At 44.0% G+C, this 20,388-nt stretch overlaps 1 protein-coding gene across 3 annotated transcripts; it reads left to right on the top strand.

Annotated features, from left to right (window-relative positions):
* Positions 1-1,910: 1,910 nt before the first annotated feature.
* On the top strand, positions 1,911-19,519 carry LOC144719911 (uncharacterized). Of its 3 annotated transcripts, none has more exons than XM_078596237.1 (13): positions 1,911-2,119; positions 6,035-6,108; positions 8,054-8,150; positions 8,689-8,942; positions 10,295-10,464; positions 10,599-10,790; positions 12,045-12,113; positions 12,251-12,344; positions 12,821-12,918; positions 13,771-13,948; positions 14,133-14,238; positions 14,884-15,040; positions 16,182-19,519. In XM_078596237.1, the coding sequence occupies exons 1-13, from the start codon at positions 2,033-2,035 to the stop codon at positions 17,957-17,959; spliced, it is 3,354 nt and encodes a 1,117-aa protein (XP_078452363.1). In that variant the 5' UTR covers positions 1,911-2,032; the 3' UTR covers positions 17,960-19,519. The 3 variants fall into 3 exon arrangements, with proteins under 3 accessions (XP_078452363.1, XP_078452364.1, XP_078452361.1); XM_078596238.1 differs by having other exon boundaries at positions 1,911-2,140; positions 10,599-10,748; XM_078596235.1 differs by having other exon boundaries at positions 1,911-2,140.
* Positions 19,520-20,388: the final 869 nt, after the last annotated feature.

Here is a 20,388-nt window from a genome sequence, read left to right as displayed (position 1 = left end):
GGATCGCATTATTTTGTTTATGGTGAATGTCTGCCGCTGTGTTCTGTACAGCGCTTTGAGATACTTGGTGAAAAGCGCTATATAACTAGAATTATTATAAAACTTCTCCACATGAAGCAGCAAGCAGCCTCCCTGTCGAGTTTCCGCTCCTCCCTCAAGACTCGCCTCTCCTGCCTGGCCCATCATTCCCTCCATCCGAAAGTACCCCCGTAATTCCCGTACCGACTAACCGCCCCCCCCCCCCCATATACCCCATCCCTATTCACCAAATCACTTTTAGCTCCCCTCATTGTACCACTCGTAACCCTTGCAACGCGCCTTGGCTAAAGGCTCTATATTAAGATATGAAGATAATATCATACATATAAGATAATATCATACTCTTTAGCAGAGGTGTGGACTCGAGTCATGCGACTTGGACTCGAGTCAGACTCGAGTCATGATTTTGATGACTTCAGACTCGACTTGGACTTGCCTCATCTTTGACTCGACTTGACTCGGGACTCGAGAGCAAAGACTTGAGACTTACTTGTGACTTGCATAACAATGACTTTGTCCCACCTCAGAGGTGTGGACTCGAGTCATGCGACTTGGACTCGAGTCAGACTCGAGTCATGATTTTGATGACTTCAGACTCGACTTGGACTTGCCTCATCTTTGACTCGACTTGACTCGGGACTCGAGAGCAAAGACTTGAGACTTACTTGTGACTTGCATAACAATGACTTTGTCCCACCTCTGCTCTTTAGTTCTTTCGGTAAAGTCACGTGACTTTACCGAAAACCAAAGAGTATGCATTCCTGCATTCACGAAAGCTTCAAATCAAGATAAAATCTCGATTTAAAGCTTTTGTGACTGCAGTGATTCATCTTCTTGGTTCTTTCGGTAAAGTCACGTAGAAGGGAAGTAATAAAATAATAAAAATACAACATAATAAAATAATTCTCACGACGTTTCGGCCACAACGCAAGCAGCCGTCCTCAGGTGAAGACCAGGTATGTCGGGGAGACAGCGTATATACACTATGGGAACCTCATTTGCCAGTAAAAATATGATAATTGGTTTTTACCCTTCTATCTGGCAACAAAACTGACACCTTTTTACAAGGAGTCATGTTTGCATAGACCGCAATACCTGCAGTCATAATACAAACAAAAGACATAACTCTGATAATGTGCACTGTCCTTGAAGTTGATTGGTCCACACCCGAGACAGCTTTCCTTAGAGCCTAGTCTCACATGGGTTGGACCAGATCACGCCAAAAGGCGCATTTTGGCGTGATCTGGTCCAACCCATGTGAGACTAGGCTCTAAGGAAAGCTGTCTCGGGTGTGGACCAATCAACTTCAAGGACAGTGCACATTATCAGAGTTATGTATTTTGTTTGTATTATGACTGCAGGTATTGCGGTCTATGCAAACATGACTCCTTGTAAAAAGGTGTCAGTTTTGTTGCCAGATAGAAGGGTAAAAACCAATTATCAGCGTATATACATTCAGGCTATGAAACGCTCTTCCAGGAGATAATAATTCCAGCGTATATACATTCAGACGCTGTCTCCCCGACAGACCTGGTCTTCACCTGAGGACGGCTGCTTGCGTTGTGGCCGAAACGTCGTGAGAATTATTTTATTATGTTTTATTTTTATTATTTTATTATTTCCCTTCTACGTGACTTTACCGAAAGAACCAAGAAGAAGATAAAATCATTATTGGATTACAATTGCCCATTCAAAACCCTCGAAGTCCACGCACGTGGGTGGGCGTGTCCTGTCCGTGGCGGGGCGGGGCGGGGTTTAGTGGGCGTGGCCCGACCTCAAAAGCAGGGGGGGGCGTGGCCTGAGGAAGCCGTTACTCTGACGTCATAGAATTTTTTTTGAAAAATAAATTCCGACCAATGAGAGGGGCCGCCCGTTTTAAACGGCACGCGGGCGGCGGCGGCGGCGCAGGCTGAGGGTAGAGACGGCGCTCGCTGCGTTCCCCTCGTAGGCATTTTACAGCTCTCAACACCGACACAAACTAAACCATTGAACCATGAAGGCGACGGCGAGCGAAGCCGAGGAGCGGAGCGCCAGGGCGGCCGTGGTTCACTGGCTGAAGGCGTACGGGCTCCGAGCCAAGGTGCTGGTCAAGAGTCACACGGTGATGCCCGCCCCCCCCCCCTCACGCTTCTGTCTCTCTGTCTGTCTCTGCTATTCTTTTTATTTACACTGTCATTCGAATACTAAAATGAACAACTCACCAAGTGAATCTCGTGCGCGTGTGTGTGTAACGTTTGTTTAATGTTGGTAGGCGTCGCGAGCGAGTGTGAACGCCACTCGTATTTGTTTACCGATGGACCGCGGACTATCATGGGAATGTGGAATTTCCAACGCGGCTCGCTCAGGGTTGCCATTGCTCAATCTAGATTTGAAGTTGCCATTGCTCGTTTCGGGTTTGACTTACATTCTTGATTATGTGGTGCTCCCCCTCGAGTTATGTTTATCAGCATTGCTGTATCCCCGTCATGGGAATGTGGAATTTCCAACACTGGCTTCCCCAGAGCTGCGAATGGAGATGATCATATCCGAAAGACGTTGACTTGTTCTGTAGCTACTCTATACACTTGTACTTCTACTGCTGCATTCAGCATCTGTGTGTGGTATTCTTGTGCGGCAGAGGGCAGTGCATCAGTTTTCCAATATTGTATTGTTCCTCGTTTATCCCACGTCTTTGCTCTTCTCAACCTTCACCACCAACCCCTCATTGACCATCGTAGTGAAGTATGGTCTTCCCCTCCGAGATGTTTGTAAGTTGTTTGTCAAATAATAGCCCCTGCCAGGGCCCTCTCTGCGTAGGGGGTCGGGCAAGGCCCTCACCCACCATTGGATTGACCACACGTGGCACACAACAACATCCCACGTTCGCTCTAAAGTTACCACGGTGCTTGGTGCCAGGCTAGGTACACTTTGAGGCCACGTGACGTGTGGAAGGCTCGCTGCTGGCAGGAGGTCACGGGACAGACACAGGTGCCATGGGTTGATTAACGCAGAACTCTATGCATATGTGAATGTACTCAAACGTACAACGAACTTGTGATACAAAACATATTTCTACGTGCAAAACAGGCACACAAGTTACATGTGTAGAACACGCATGAATGCATGGCACTGATGTATAACATACGTTAATTAAAAAAGGGTACGCTTCAGTATACCCAAATATATACATGTGAAGCAATACGCATTGCATTTACAGATAACGTACAAGTCAAACCTAAATACTGTAGTATATTATGAGGTGTTGAGCTATATTGCGTGTCTGTGCTTCATTGCTTGTGTGTAAGTGCAAGTCATAAATACTGTCAAAATACAGTGTACCATTTATACATTTACAATAACCCTCGTTTCTCAACAGGCCATTGAATACTGTGAAAGCGATGGTCTTATCTTACAGATGAGTTCAAATAGTTAATGTGTCAGATGAGTGGGTGATACGTAAAGGCTTTTAATAAAAGTTAATTTACTATTTTATTTCAGTCAGGTATATATATAAATTGATCACCCTGCTCGGTGTATGTTCGTTGGTGGCTTGTTACATATGACAGGGCTGTGAGAGGTGATAGTAGCTTGAGGTCACCTTCATCCAGCAGTGGATTGATCAAGGCGGATAATGATACCATGTTCATAATGTCAGAAGATACATTTACTGTCCAATGGAAAGGAAAACAGTAATCTGCAGCTGTAGCCCATGACGTTTTTTCACACTTGGTCTCAAGCTGTTGCTCGCCTCTAAACACCACATTGTTGCTCATTACCAATGGGGTGTGAGGGTTCTGGACATCGTGTTGGATGGCCTGTCCCGGCCGTTTGTGCCCAGAGGTGTATCATACGTGGTCTGGACTTGTTTTTGGAATTTGGTTTGAACATTTTTTCTTCCAAATCGTTACGATGAACTCTTGCAGCTGTAAAGGTTTACCGCCAAAGGTACATATAGGATTGGGTATGTTATATGTTTTACTAGCTTTTCAACTTTGAGCTCAGGAGACACCATATGTTGTTGATGGGGATGGGAAGGTGTGAGATTTCCACGTAGTGTGTAAAGGGTGCAGATCAAATATTTGTTAAAGTAAAACTAGGAGTGTGATGACCTTCCATCCTCGTGATTAAATTGTTTGTTATGATTTTATTTTTTGGAATGTGATGTATTTAACCGCCTCTCGTGGCAGGAGGGCTGCCGTGTAGTCGAGTTTGAATCCCAGGCACAGCTAACAACAGGGGCGAGTGGTATCTGACCCTGTCCTTGATCCAAGGCCGTAATTATTATATATTGTGGGGGGGGACACCCCCCCCCCCCCCAATATTCAAATATGTTCAAAATGTCCCCTGCCAATATATTGCTATAAAAATATTAAAAGTAATAATAATTGCTATGCTATGCAAATAAAAAACAACAATTTGATAAACCTTGGCCCAAATATCTGGACCTGTCTTTATATAAATCAATGCATAGATTGCTGTTTATATGATTGTGGTTATGGTTGTACTTTATTAATCCCTAATCTCAAACATTACATACATTGAAACAAGAAATTGTAAAAAGTTCAAACAGAGCAATGTAATACAATACACTATTAGACATTGTAAAAAATAAATAAAAGTCCATCCCATGTGTTAGTGAATTTTAAAATATTTAGGCAGGAAATGGCTGGAAATTAGTTTTCAAATTTAGATATTTTTCTGGGTTGGGACCCCCAGACCCCCTAGAAGATTTGGTTCCCCCCAATGTTGACTCCATGGCTACGGCCTTGCCTTGATCAGTGTGGTAACATGGCATGGGGGGGGGGGGTCTTCATCGAGCAGTGGATTGACAAAATCCTTAAAATTGTAAAGCATTTATTTTCCCTTCTTGCTTTGAGTATATTCCAGTTGGACTATTGAGTTATTGAGGTCGGATTGCTTTTCCTCCTGTCAAATGTATTCAATCATCCCCTGTATTGAAAATAAACAAATCGCTCACCTATCAGCAATTGTTTGCCGAAGTGGTCGTTTGGCTGCATTCTAAATGATGAGACATAGTAAAGTTTGGGATGTTAGGTTGGAGTGAATGAGCATCTGGGTTCCTTGGGGAATTTATTTCGAAGCCATATGTTAACGTCATCTTGCTATTGTCACCTCATTGTAAAAATTAACAGTTGTTGCAGGATTTTAGCACCTTCATGTCTGGTGCCTGTAAATTACCAGCCTGATGACAGCTTAGAATTTAGAATGGCACATTAAATTTTTCATACATCAGTAACCACTTTGTTGACTGCAAGCTATGTACACACCATGGTACAAGTTATGTGTTGTTGAGCGCTGGTAATTATATTTAGCCATCATTTTGACCACATGAATCCTGCATTCTTGGAAAACATAGCAAAGGAGTTGCCTGTACATACTGGATAGGTCCCTTTAGGAAAAAGTTTTATAACTTTTGTTTTCGTCGGTAATGATTATCACTCAAGGCTTCTTACGAAATCCAGTAAGCAAAGTTAGTATAAATAAAATTATGCCACTGGTTTAAAAACTATTAATATGCCTAACATTACCAGATTTTAGAAGCTAATCAGGTTGGAGGATTCTGCTTACATGAGAGACCACCATCCACAACATGTGTTATAGACTGCTTTGGGGCTACGTTGTGAACAGGGGGCACCCACAACATCCACTATTGTACTGTACTACGCCCCTACATTGATGTGCCCACCTTCACCAACCGCACTGACCACGGTGGTGATGTATGTTCAAATATCACCCACGACCTGCATGGCATGAAGAGGCCCTCATCCATCAGCATTTTGACAATGTACATTCATACATTTTTGCTCTGTTCTGGCTATACTGATCGTTATGCACCGCCCTCAGGCTAATGCCAAATGTCTGTAAACGTTGACGGGGTTTTATCCCACTGCGTCACCATCAAAATCAATGTTCTCTGGGCTCTGCTTGCACAAAGCTCTTAGTGACAGCATTGGTGTGTCTGGAGATTACAATTATGTTTATTTGCATTTTTTAGGACAAGACTTGGACTGTGTTTGGAAGCCCTCTATCACTGCATCGAATCGATGAAGACCATGCAGCCGTGCCGAAGTACGGTGATTACACTAAGCCAAGTTTTCACTTCAAAATGGTCATGTGTTCCTTGAATCGTTATTCAGGCCTCGTTCACTCTCGGCAGCCAAGGCGTTTGGACGGTTTCGGCAGTGTTTTCTGTTACATTTGCATAAGTAACTCCAGGGCAGACGGATATGTTTGTCTGCTAGTGGGGGGTGCATGTGGTGGCCCATTCATGTTTGTGACTGCCACTGTGTGAGTCACAAATCATGCTTTATTTAAAAGTGGTGGAAGGTATGTTTTAATGCTCTCTCTTGCACATATTTTCCGTAGTGTATTCATAATAACACAATAATTACTGTGCACTCAAGTCGAAGCTTATTTAGTTTAGCTCTTTTTTGCATCGTAAACATTTGTGATGTTACAATAAAAATGTTTTCATTTCCTATTAAAAGAGTTGACAACACAATACTTTCATAACTGCAGGAATTCATATTCTTGGGTCTTTTAGTAAAGTCACATAGATAGGTTCAAAGAAAATAACAAAAAACTACGACGTTTCGATCGCAACACAATCGTCATGACGATTGCTTGTGTTGCGATCGAAACGTCGTAGTTTTTTTGTTATTTTTGTTATTTTCTTTGAACCTATCTACGTGACTTTACCGAAAGACCCAAGAGCATAATACTGCTTGATAATTTGCAATGAGGTCGAATAATGAAAAACTCAACACATTCGCCAATAAAACGGGTATAACAATGGACCTTTTAACCTTTAATATTTTTCCACTGTTAGTGCAGTGTAATAGAAATTGTGTTTTGTCATTTGTTTTTGTTTATTTAGCTTTGTGTACCACAGCCAATGCAGTATCAAGATTTTTTTGCTACTTGGTCTCCGAATACCACGGTTGGCGCAAAAGTACTTATTTTGCACTGAGCAATTTGACGATATCACAATTTATGATACTATACTGTATATATGTGCGATGCACAATGGCGGAGCCAGGATTTTCAGGTAGGGGGGGCAACCCCTCCAGCAATCAAAAATGATTCGGAGTTGTTAGTAAGTAAGGACTTGTCCCTTGCTTTTTATTCGCCGCGTGTGCGGCGATGGTGCAGCCATCGATCGAGGGTCGAATTTGAACCGTGTGTGATCGGCATCGCGCTCAGGGAAGTCGTGTACTGTGTACGCAACTGTGCACAATTCTGTGAGTCACTTATAACTGCTTTTCCGTTACTTATTTCCAATTATGGACTCAGACTATTGTCCTATCATATCACAGAGTCCCTGGCACATAATAATATGGGGGTCGCAAAATGCCGATTTATTACTGATAAACCCCAATGATACGATCGAAATTAGGGATTTTGATCGGATCATTGGGGAGGCACGTGCCACCCCACCCCCCCACTGGCTCTGCCAGTGGCGATACACATTTTGACATGTACAAAAATTTTAATTTTGATTGAAAAATAAATTTCTGCAAACATACCACAGTGTGGGCAACAGAGGGCAGTGCAGCAAAATCCATTGTACTCTACTATGCTCTCGCATATATGCTCCCTGCCTTCAACAACCCCACTTGTCAGTAAAGTGAAGTGTGCTCATAAAAACCCCATGGCCCGCATGACGTGGAGAGGCCGTCAAACCAACAGTCGGTTAGCAAGAGTGCCATGCATGTACATATTAAAACATATTTGAAAAACTTAAAGGGTTCTCTTAGTTGTGTAAAAAGCACAGCCCACGCATAAGTAGGCTTCTATTTCACAACACTGCCTATTTACTGAAAATGTAATAATAAGGCAATGCTGTGGGTCATGACCCCTCCTTAGAACTCCCATTATGGATCATAGCCAGAGGCCCAGTGCACTTACATCGCAGACACCGATCATCGCCTTGCTTGTCAAGTTGATGAGTAATAATGGTCAGCATTGGGTGGTGCTGTCTCATGTCCCATGTCTCATGCTTCCTGTGCCATAGCTTTGTGGTGGAGGCCTGCCAGTACCTGCAGCAGCATGCCAGCACCGAGGGCCTCTTCCGCAAGTCGGGCTCCTTCTCCCGCATGAAGGAGCTCAAGGTGACCTCCAGCAGCACGCTGCATGGACCTGCATTCTCACCATCCGTGTGATAGTTGAGCCCAACGTGGCCGCGTTCACATAATTTCTGAACACTGTTGGTTAGTCCGAATGCTGCACAGTGCACCAATTGGCACTTTAATTTCTCTTTCGAAAGGGTATCCAAAATTATGCTTTATAAAACACAAGCCCTTAAATTCTTGCTTGCTTTTCCCACGTTTCAGTCAATACTAATTTTATTTATTGCATAATATATTTCTGGTCCATGACTAGTTGCCAAATATTAACACATCAACTTGAAAAGGCAGTGATGAAAATGTATTTCCTTCTATCCTTGTATAGAGGTCGACTGCAATGATGTAGCTATCAAACGCATGCCAAGACAGTGGGGTGGGGTGGTGGAATTCGACAGGGGCCACTATATCGCTCTGTCTACCAGGGTCCTTGTCAACTATACTATGCCACTGGTCCACTGGCAGCTGCTGGAAATAAGTAAGCTCGCGGTACCTAACGAGACTCCCTTTGTTCTCTCCGCTGCAGGAGAGGATCCAGTGCGGGGAGGCGAGCGTGTGTGCGGCGCCCGCCTGCGACGTGGCCGGGCTTCTCAAGCAGTTCTTCCGCGAGCTGCCAGAACCGCTGATAGCGCGCGAGCTGCACGACGTCTTCTACCGCGCCCAGCAGTTGGAGGAAGTGGCACGGTTGCACGCCACGCTGCTTCTCACCTGCCTGCTGCCACCTTCCAACGTGCAAGTGCTGCGCTACCTCATGGCCTTCCTCAAGCACATTGCGCACCGGTACGAGAGTGGCTTTGTCTACTACAATGGGTGTTTTTGCAAGTACAGGCAGTGCTCGGGTTAGAAACCTAATGTGTTCCTGAGAGCCGTTCGTAAGTCAAACGGTTTGTAATTTGGAACACAATAATGCACTCTCTTTAAATGTCCATACAGTCAGTGTTATGAAATGTGTTACAGTTCAACAAAAAGGGTAGCATTGTTAAACTCATAATTCAAAAGAAATATTGTACATTTGCATGTAAGACTGTAAAAAAATATATGTATAGTAAACGAAACTTTAAATATAGTAACTTTAATAGAAATAAAGTTTTTTTTTTCATTTACCTTGAGTCCTGATGCTAGCTTTTATTCAAAAGGGAGGCAATGAGTCACCACAATTGTACACACACGGCACACGTGCACTCTCGGACACACACACACGACAACGGTTCCCCATGTAACCTTAACAGGCTGTTGTGGCAAGTGCTGTTAACGAGCAGCGCCTATGAAGGCCGGCACGGCACATGAGGAGATGAATGGCCAGCACCACGCCCGGCTGCTTTTGTCTCCCCAGTGGAGATTTTTACACACTGCACTAGGTACTCATTTGAGGCTGAGTCGACCTACGGTGGGAGGCCAAAGTCACATTCAGATAAAAGTCACTGGTGTTGATCCCCACACACTTTCACACACACATGTCCGTGCACGCACACACACGCAAACATTCAGTCCCAGCGCGAGGTCAACTCATTACCTCTCACGGAGGATTGCTCCTCTGAACAAAATAGTTCCCCGGTTAAATTTCACAATTGCACGTTCGCTTTTTAAGTCAATGTTTTTATTTATATTTCATGGAAGTTGATTCATAAGTACGGGTGTTCGCAAGTCGGGCGTTCGTAATTAAGTTGAGGACTGCCTGTACTTTGTGAAAGCATTTGGCTTAATCGATAAGTGTGTGATGGTTTCCCACTACAGTACATCAAAGGCAAACCAGCTGTTCTGAAAAACCGTGTACTTTTATATCAATTGTTATTTAATGATATTTTATTTGTTTTGTGATAGTAATGATTATTTTTAGTTGATGGAAGTTATGACAAATAGTTGTTTATCTAGACAGGGATAACTTTGAAAAAAGAAAATGTCACTATTAAAGTGATTCACAATATTTCAACAGCTTTAGTCACGGTAATTGTAACCGGACATAAAATACATAACCACTTGTTTTGTAATAATTGGTTATACACCTGAAGACAATGGTGGTGGTGGTGTCAGTGTTGTTAAATGTTACACTGACTCCGAACAGCTTCTGAGCTCACTTGTTAACAAGCGTCACTGTGTTAAGGCAATTGTGGGGTTATTCTGTTTTCCTGTAGCTCTGATGAGAATCGTATGGATGTTGCAAACCTCGCCGTGGTGTTTGCTCCCAACCTGATGCACTCTGGCTCTGGGAGTAAGGCTGAGAAGGTATCGAGCAGCACCGAGAAGCAGCTGAGACTGCAGGCCATGGTGGTGCAAACACTCATCTTGCACGCCAAGGACATAGGTAAGGCTGCGTACGTGCCTGTCCGCAAATGTGCATTTGTCGTCACGTTTTCACTATGGGGCATGTGCAGATTAGCGTAGGCTGGCCAGAGTTTTAGATGTGTGGTGACATGTTTACCGTGCGTGGTGTCACAGGACATGTGAGCAGGCTGGTGGCGGCAGACGGGCCCTGCCTGGGTGGCGACCGGGGCGGCGAGAGCGGGGGGACCAGTGAGACGCCCCTCAACTCCGGGGGAGACGAGCAGCGCTCGGTGAAGAGGAGCTGCCGACGGCGTAGCTTCAACGGTCAGACAAGGCTACTTCGGGGGCCCCCTTTCTTGAAGAGATGTATGTGTGTGTGCATTGGTGTGTGTGTGATGTATTAATTACAAGTCAACCTTCCACTTTGTTTATGGACTTGTAAATGTGTATCGATAGTTAAATGGTTGTGCCATTTTATTGAGACTGTGTGTTATCCTGGTGTGGTCTGGGTCTGTTTTGTTATCGTTTTTGCTGCTTTTCCCAACCTTGATAAATGGGACATACTGCGTGTAAATTTGTAGTTATTTACATTTAGTGACTTGCTTACCTTTTTATCTATTTTGCACTCCGTTTTTTGTATTGTTTACTGTTGTAACTTACTGACCCGCCCATACTTTACATTTATGAAAAAGAGCTTCCTAGCTCTTCAGATTTCTCCAGTTAAATAACGATTCAGATACTGTCATTTTCATGGGTCTCCTTATTCAAATTAATAGAACACAAAACATTAACAAGAGTAATGTGTATAACAAAAGGTTACATTGTTAGCAAGTACAGTAGACTCTATTATCCGCGATAATGATGGCCGCAGATAATTCCAAATTTCGGATAATCCAAAAATAGCTATTTTCTGCAGATTTCTATGCCAAAACTAACGATTGACCAAACAATGCACTTGCTCAGTGATAACACTTTCCTGCTCCTGCGCAGAAGACTCTGCCCACTAAGTGGATAGCAGAGCCACACCAATCAAAATCAATCAAACTCCACCCACTGTTGTAAAGATATGCAACGACTGTACTGTAGAGGCGATCACGTGGATTTCGGATTAACCGGAGCACATATTTGGTCGGTTTAAGCATGTGACTTGTAATAAACATTGTCAAGAATAACAATATTTAAATCTCAATGCGCGGTTTATCCGCAAATCAGATAAGCGCATGCGGATAATGGAGTCTACTAGAGCACGTTAAAATATCACAAGATTTTTAAAATATATTACCATTATTTTTAGTCGTATGCAAAACAAAATAAATATATAGTTAAATGGTTGACAAAGAATACGCCATTCCATTATTGACTAACCTAATTTACGCCGTAAGTATTAACTCAGCCGGTTTCTGTACACACAGCGCGTGTGGGCTTGAGAGCTTTCGTCACTCAGTTTGTATGGCACTTTGTGCAGTAAAACGTACTTCGACCTGCGTGCATTCTTGTGGTGACGTTGATTCGGTCGAGCAGGCTATCGAGAGAGCGGCTCTTAATTGTCGGTGCTGGTCGATGATGCCTGCCAGGAAAGCGGCAGCATTACGGTGACACACTCTGTCCTTTACTCATCAGATGTGGTGAGTGGGGCCATTGGACGCCTGAGGTCGGGGAGGGGTGGCCTAATGACTCCACAGCCCGAAGGTATGCCTTTAAAACAAAAGTGGCCGCCAATAATGCCACGAATGATTACGATACATATCATGATGTTACAAGTTGTTTCAATGGCATTGCAGAGTGCAGAAACTATGCAATAAAAAAACAATCCTGCCTGTTGTCAGATATCACAACTCCCCAGATGCCGCGCTCATCTAAGCCGAAAAGGAAGGCATCTCAGGACTCTTTGGATGACCTGGACTCTTCTGGAAAAAAAAGGTTTTCTTAAACATCATGTTTCAATCTCATAAAGTAATGTAGAGGAGTTATTTTTTGGTTCTTTCGGTAAAGTGACATATAACGATAAAATAATAAATGTTTTACTTTTTTTTCGTATTATTATTTTATCTTTATACGTGACTTTACCGAAAGAACCAAAGAATAATTCCTGCAGTCACGAAAGCTCCAAAATTAAGATTGAATGTAGAGGAGTGTCGCTACATTTATGCACAATTGATGTAGACTGACGGAGCAGAAGATGAGCATCACGGTAAAATGTATAAAAACAAAATATCGTGGTGAGACACATTTCTAACCAATGCTTACGTATATAAATAGACCTTACAGGTAAAAATCACTGCGTGTTTGTGCTGGAAACTTAGCCTATTGTTATAAGAGCACCTGTGTGTTTGCTAACCTATGCTACTGTGATGGTTGTTGTCTGATGATGTCTGGGCTGTGCCACACGTGACCAGGAGAGCAATGAACCCGATCAGCTTGGAGGAGGGACTCTCACAGCAATACAGTGCCACCTCTACACCTGTGGTGTGGAGCAACATGCACAGCGGCAGAGGTGTGCTGCGTGCCCTTGTCGTTGTGCTCCTGCATTCCTTCACCGCCTTGCTTTGTTAACCACGTACATCGTTGAAATAGTATGAACCTGTTCCCGAAAAGTTAAAAACGCAGGCTTTCGCGACCAAAATTATTAAGGTTATTGTGGGTTATAAATGTCTCGTAAACCCACCACTACCCAACACAGCCAATTAGTAAGGTTTGTCACGTAGACAAAACTTTCCAATTGTTCACTAATTCAGCACACCGGTGTGTTGGAGAGTAAACCGACACTATTTACATTAACCCTTCTCTGATCTTCGTACCTCATAGGCTCACAGTGATGACATCACCTTATTCTATTTCGGAACAGGAACACTTCTTCACAATTCTGGTAAATCGCCTGATGAAGCTGGTTGTAGTCACCAGTGAAAAGTTGTACTCAAATTGTAAATGTTGTGGGTTTACTCTCCAACACACCAGTGTACTGAAGTAGTAATTAATTGTCACGTTTTGTTTCCATGACAAACCTTACTTATTGGCTGTGTCCTGTGGTCTGTTCTGCAAAGCTGGAGCTGAGCAGTAGACAGTTGCAGAATGGGCCCAGATGTGTATGATGTGATGCCTGATTTAATGGCTGGACCTTTATTTACAAGGTGGTGTGTGTTGGAAACAGTCATGTGGCCACGTGGTTCCGTCCTGACTATCTACATGGATACAATCCAGAGGTGGCCAGGATCTATGGCAATTGGCAATTTATCGAGGAGAGTTGAATAGTCAATGAAATTGTGCTTTTTATAATCCATCACGTTTCTTGGGCGGTGATTGTTGCCAAGAGTGACGTTTAACATGTGACCGTTCTGTGGCTCTGCAGTGGATGACACCCCAGGCTGGCAGGGGGAGCGTTCCACCACTCCCAGCGAGCGCGCCAACGGAGGGGAGGGGACCCCCTCCACGCCGTCGCTGCTCAAGCGCTCGCGTCTGCGCCTCACCCTGTCGACCGGACGCCGTCGCAAGCAGCCAAGGTTGTCCGACAAGAAGGCCCCAAGCAGGTGTGCCGAGTACCTGTCCTCGCTGTGGCGCTCTGATATTGCGATGCAGCCTACATTTGCTGTTTGTGTTGTAACTCAGGCTGATATTTTCTTTCCCTTGCCTAAGGGGTATTGTCGCAAGATTTAGGTTCTGTGTCATATATTAAAGGGTGTCTCTCTCTGTGATCACTCCGTTGGATTATAGCAGCGTGGAAGTGGAAAAGCAAGACCTCCCACCTCCAGCGAGGAATGAAAAGATACGCAAGTCTCTACGGATGCGCTTGAACCTTCTGAAGTCGAGCAGTGACCATGTGAGCACGGTAGTTTTTACACCAATGGTAGTTGTAGATTTGCTTTTTATTGGAACATTCCCTTTTTTTGTTAATTATATTAACCATCCATGTCATGTGTTTTAGTTTTCGAGTTATAAGCAGAAATTATGATCAAACGAACAGAAAATATTTTGGTAAACTAGTGGTATCATTTACATAAAAAACTAATAACAAGAATTAATCATGCTTGTACACTCAGGATTACAACCGATGATGGTACACAATCGCCGCATCATAGAAGCGGATGTGAGGGGGTCATTGGGTGAGGCAGCAAACACCTCAGCCATAGCTGTTCATACCCTAACTTAAACGTCAGTAATTATAAGCACTGAATGGTCAATTAACTGTAAAAAAACATTCAAGTTGGACATTAAACTAAACACTGGATATATTTGCAATTTCGATTATTCAGAACAAATTATGCTATATACTCCTGAAGTCATACATTGTCTCAATTACTAAACATTATCAATATTAACACACTAAGTAACTAAATGAACTGCAACTGTGGGGACCTAAATTGTGAGAAGACCATTTATTCAGTGAGGGCAGAGGTTGTGTGCAGGATATAGCGAGGTGAGGGGTGGAGTGTGGACGGGGTGTGTGCCGTGTGTTCCCCGTTAGAGCGCGGGCAGCGATGAGGGCCCGGCAGCGGAGAGGGACGCGCCCGTGCGGTCGGAGGCCCTGGCCGCCCGACGCGATTGCACGGATGGGCAGCCCAACATCCCAGTCGGCGACATGACCACGCCGCGCACACGCAGCTCCCTCCGCAAACACGCTGGTACAGCCGGGCCGCAGCACACGATGGGGTTGGGGGGGGGAAGGTGGCAGGAGGGGGGAAGGGTGTGTGGAAGGAGGTGCCTCATGTTTGCTAAATTGTCAAATTAGATTTAAAAGTGACACTGAGGAATCAAAATAGACTGTACAGATGTCTGACTGATCGAGCCGGCCATTGAAAACAAGGGTGTTCGATCACTGGATCGACTGTGGGAGACATTTCTGGATATATTTCTAACACAGACTCCTGATGTAGCAACATGGGTTAGTGTTTGTTCATATGCTGTTATAAAGTTCATATTTTATGTTATGTTTTAATACTCATTCCAGAATATTGAAATCTCTTGTAGCATCTGCTCGATGAATTGACATAGCTGATGTTACAGCATGCGGCTTAATTTAGAAACATGTGTTGGGAGTATTTGACTGCTATAAATTTTCACATATTAAGCCACTTCGTTGTGTTTGGGTTGCTTCTGAAAAAGAGCTATATAGCTCGGTGGGCCTTACCTGGTAAAATAAAAATTGTTTAGATTAAATAGTAACATTTCCACACCTACAAACGTGAAGTGATGGTTTACCGAGCCTCCCTGTGGCTACGTAGGAGATGTCGCACTGAATCATGATGTGATGCTGCAGTTGCTTAAAACTATTTGCTCAATCGTGCATAAGTTGTGATGTTACCTATTTTTGGTCGTATAATATAGTGGAGGAGATCAACAAGCAAGACATGGAACTGTAAATGTGGTATGTATATAGGCGGCTTTAGTTTTTGGCTGATTAGAAATTGGCTCGTTAGGGCTTCCTAGTATCATTTGACTATCCATCCATCAAATTCATTTCGCTGATTCTTGGCTTCTCATAGCAACCATTTTTGCTTGGTGTTTATGCCAGTGCCACATTTCTTCCTGTGCAATTAATGCAGCATAAATGCATTGTTCTCGGTATCTTCATGCCACGCGGCACAGCTTTTGCTTGAGGCAAGCAAAGGTAGAACTTGCATCACCTCTGGAAATCTTGTCATTTTGTACCTTGAGGAATACAATAATGTTTCCGCTGAGAAGGTTACAAAGTGTTTGTAAGTGCAGTATAATGTCACGGGCTACTCTTGACGGTCATGTGCCAAATCTGTCGTATGCTTGCAGGTCCGCGGTCGTTGTGCAGCTCTGAGGAGGTGCTCGGGCGGCCCAACATACGTGAAGTCATCTCCGGTCCCATGCAGGGCAGCGTGTCCGACGCAGACCTGGCCGATGTGAAACAGGCCCAAATAGACACCACCACCCCCCTTTGCGCGGCCCGGTCGGCACCTGCACTCGTCACCGGGAAGCCGCCATGCTTCCCGGACGCCAGGCGATCTGGGCGCCTCCCCTCCACGGGAAGAGATTCCCCCGAGATGCCTGAGCTCCCGGACCGTACCGGCGACCAGGCGAACAGCCAGGCATTTCGAGCCTTCTGCGAGTCTGCCAAAATCCTGTCCATGCTCATTCAGGACACACCGCAGGTTTTGTCTACCAGCACGTTCACGCCGAGATGCAGGGATGCAGGCATCAGCAGTTCGGTTACAGTGTCGTGCGGTAATGAAAATACAACAGCTGTCCATAGCCCAGACTGTATTTCAAGCCAAACTGTATTTCAAGCTGGAGAATTAATGACGGAGAGAGCGATGGAAAGTAGCTCGGATGTATGTGGAACGTTAGCTGATGGTAAGAGTGAATGTGTGAAAGTGAAAGAGGAAGGTGAGGGTGGAGAAAAGTGCAATGGTGAAAGTGAGGATAATGTGCATATTGCAATGAGTAACATGAGTTATGCAGAATACAAACAGGTGGAGTTGCGTAGAGCCATTAATGAGAGTGTCGATATATTAGGTGCAAAGGAGGATAAGGAGCCACAGCAACCGTTAAGAGAATGCGGTGTGCATGAGGATCTCGGTGCTGCGCATTCTGAGCAGCTGAGTGAATGCCATTTGCACATTTCAGAGAGCAGCACAGGAGTCTCGACTGAAGCAGAAATCTCATTGGCTGGTGGACAAGATGCGGCATCCATCGAATGCCTAGAAAAAAGTCCCTTGTCCGAACTTGGCTCTAAGTTGGAAGGTATCTCTTTGTGTTACACTGGAAAAAAATGCCGACAGGCTAAACGCCTCCTTCAGTCTGGAACAAGTGTCGTTGTTAGCTTGCAGTCCGGGCAGGAGAGTGGTGTAATCACCAGTGTAGCAAATGTATCCAGTGTCGCAGATCGCATCCGCAAGTTTAACGACCTCAAAGGAAAAGAACAATTCTCTCGTCCGAGAGTCACAGCAGCGCCTTTAGCCGTTGTACCTACAGCCAAGCGGCAGCATGTCAAGCAAATCATTTCCATATTGGAAACAAACAGTCGGGGAGAAAGTGCAAAGAGAGACCCTGTCAAAGTGGGGCTTCCAGCAGTCCAAAAGCCCAAGACTCAAAATATCGTTTCACCACTTGGTGAGTCACTCTTCAAAACGACAAGACACCAGCTCGAGCGTTCCAGCACGCAGGCAGCCACGAAAACAGCGCGCGCACATGGTGCGACCGAAAAAAGTCAGGGCAGCGAAACATTTATTCCAAAAAGCGGAGCGGCTCACTGGCTGAGGTCAGCCAGCAAGCAGGGCCAATTGAAGACGCAGTCAACAAATGGAAGTCCCTGCACCCCAGTCGGGCTCGCCTTGGTTAACCTCACCAACCAGCCTTCCAGCACCAAGTCGTCGGGCAAGCGTGGCCGGTGCCGCCCCCACACCGAGCCAGCGGCCGACACTCCCAAGGCTTCCCCGACGCTGCGGCCTGGGCGACGCGGGTCTGTGACGCGTCGGGCATCTCAGCGGGAGAAGAGGCCCTCCCGCGGCACACCGAGGCGCCCGGTCGTTCCACAACGACTCCTCGCCACTCACATGGCATGGGATCTGTAGTCTGCCGTGTTGCTTGGCAGTTAATTGGGCAGCGTTTTACGAGTTGCTCCTCGTTAGGCAGTTATCTGCCGGCCTTTGTTTTGATCATGCATGCCATCAAGACACGAATTTGTAGACCAACAACACGCTGTGGGAAAAGCATTGAAAGGCCTCGTGATAAGATTGCAACCACAACTGAGCCAGGACTGTTACTGTTTGTAATGAGCTGTCTGATGAAAAAAAGACATGCAATAAAGAAAATAATGGTTTAATGTTTAGTCTTGCTGTCACTGCAAAAATGCTATATAATGCAGTGAGATGAAGCACAAGCTTTGTGTGATTTCATTTTTGTGCTGTGAAAGTGTGGAGGGGCACCCATTGTCAGATTTGCTGTTATCGTCACCATCGAAACATTTTGTTATCATTGCATCTACCTTCCTGCCCATGTCCTTTTCTTTGAAGGCCCCTTTAGTGTAACGATTTATTTTTTCATTTATAGAATGTACCAGATTAGAAATTATACATCCTAAAATAAAGTGATGTCATTTAAATTTTCTAGTTTGCCAAATTGATTTAAGTGATTAAAAACGACTGTTCCCGGTGAGTGTACGCTGTAATTAAACCAGTTTTGTTAAAAACTAAATCCTGTAACATATTCTTGATTGTATTTCATTAATTCATTCGTTGTGCATGTAGCTTCTACAACATTACTACAAGCCAGAGTTGATCTTCTGATATAAATGAATGCACAGTTTTCTTTTCCATATATGGTTGGGGGGATGTTTGTGATTCACTTCATGGGTTTAGGTAGAAACTTGGAATTCACTGTATTTAATTTTAAGAGCTGGTGCATGACACTTTAGTAATTATTCCTTTGATTAGTGATGCTTTGTCTACTAAATGACACAATGTATTGCAAAATTGTGTATTTCGTAATTTCCTTAAGCAATACACAGAGGCATGTACCTTTTAAGAGGCATGAATAGGAATTGTATGGGCCAAGTTGTATGCCTTTTTAATGTAATTTACCACGTGTTAGTTTATTTCTCCGATGACGACTGCCGACAATTCGGTTCATGTACAATGCTCTCGTTGGGTGCGTGCCAATGTGTCGGTGTTGAACAATTGCGTAACATCTTAAATAATCACACCCTTGTGTGCAGGTCTACTTGAAATTCTTCAGTCTATTTGCGGTCTTAAGCACCCTATTACATTCATGATATGCATTACGTTTGTTCCGGACATTTGTAATTCTGAAGTTAACTGCACTGAAGTTGATTCAGGCGTTTCCATGTGGCTGTGTCATTAATTGAGTGCATAAAGATGTATGAGCTTTGACATGTATTGTTCTCAAGTTTTGAGTATTAATATACTCTAGAATAACAAGCAATTTGTAGCATGGACTTGAAATTAACATTGTAATTCAAATAAAACGTTTAGGCTCTTGGGTATAACATTGAAAGCCACTCCGATTATCTGAGCGAAATAGTTTGGAGGAGTGTGCGGGGGTGGCTTTGCATTTTTTTTTTATTAACTTTGTAAGAAACATAAGAAAGTTCCAATAAACATCCGGGGAAATGATACAGTGCTGTGGTGTTGCGTTTCTAAAAGCGTTAGTTAAACATTGTCTTGGGCTATATTTATATAATACTGTGGTGGTTTTTTTTTACCACTGCATGCCAGGCTTTTAAACAGAATATTATTAGGTTCAGCTGGGTACACAAATCTCTAAATGTGCCATTCAATTATGGCTGTTTAAGATTGCATATTGAAATGAGAGCCTGTTTCTTGGAAGAATAGATAACTGCATAGCTGATGAAAGTTAAACACTTTTCAAATTTCCTGAATATATCCATTTCAGGAATGTCAAAAAAATCACGCGTGATCTGTTAAGTCTTGAGATTTGTTAAAAAAAAAACCTCCAAGTTCGCATTCAAATAATACGCTGTGAATGTGTGCACACGCGGGGTATGGAACAATATCTGTTTACATGACCCAGCTTAACTCTCCTCCACTTGACTATCAAATATGAACTGTCTCTGCACTTGCTCAAGCGGACACCTAAGCAATTACTTGCGATTTGGGTGGATTGCTGCATAAGTGATTACAAGTGTGCATTCCGACATGTTGCGCAGGTGCCAGCATGGCACAGTAGCCCTTCAAGATGCGGTATATTGAATAATTAATTAAATGTGTTCAACCGTTGATGTTACCATACCAGGTTCATTGATGTATCTATATTCCCGTCACAGTGTAATACCACACGACAGTACTAATGAAAATCAGTTTTGTCGGAGTAAAATAATTCCAGGCAATGGAATATAGTGTGTGCTATCTGACCACTTGTAAAACAAGAATAAGTGTGTTGTGCAATTTATAAGGTAGCGGTTGTCAGCCCCACAGGTCGCCAAGCCCGAAAGTGTCTCGGGGAATGTTCAGGCTGCGGAATT

This window comes from Lampetra planeri, chromosome 7 (genome assembly GCF_965212315.1).
Source record: "Lampetra planeri chromosome 7, kcLamPlan1.2.h2, whole genome shotgun sequence".
In the NCBI taxonomy this organism is placed as follows: domain Eukaryota; kingdom Metazoa; phylum Chordata; class Hyperoartia; order Petromyzontiformes; family Petromyzontidae; genus Lampetra; species Lampetra planeri.
The sequence above is the reverse complement of the archived record's forward strand: the minus strand, read 5'-3'. Positions and strand labels throughout refer to the sequence as shown.

What these genes read in the sequence shown, in the direction of transcription:
- LOC144719911 (XM_078596235.1), top strand. Translation starts at nt 2,033, where the DNA reads ATGAAGGCGACGGCGAGCGAAGCCGAGGAGCGGAGCGCCAGGGCGGCC. An exon ending in GACCATGCAGCCGTGCCGAA is followed by an intron (nt 6,109 to 8,053) that starts GTACGGTGATTA and finishes CCTGTGCCATAG; the next exon opens with CTTTGTGGTGGAGGCCTGCC. An exon ending in GACAAGAAGGCCCCAAGCAG is followed by an intron (nt 13,949 to 14,132) that starts GTGTGCCGAGTA and finishes GTTGGATTATAG; the next exon opens with CAGCGTGGAAGTGGAAAAGC.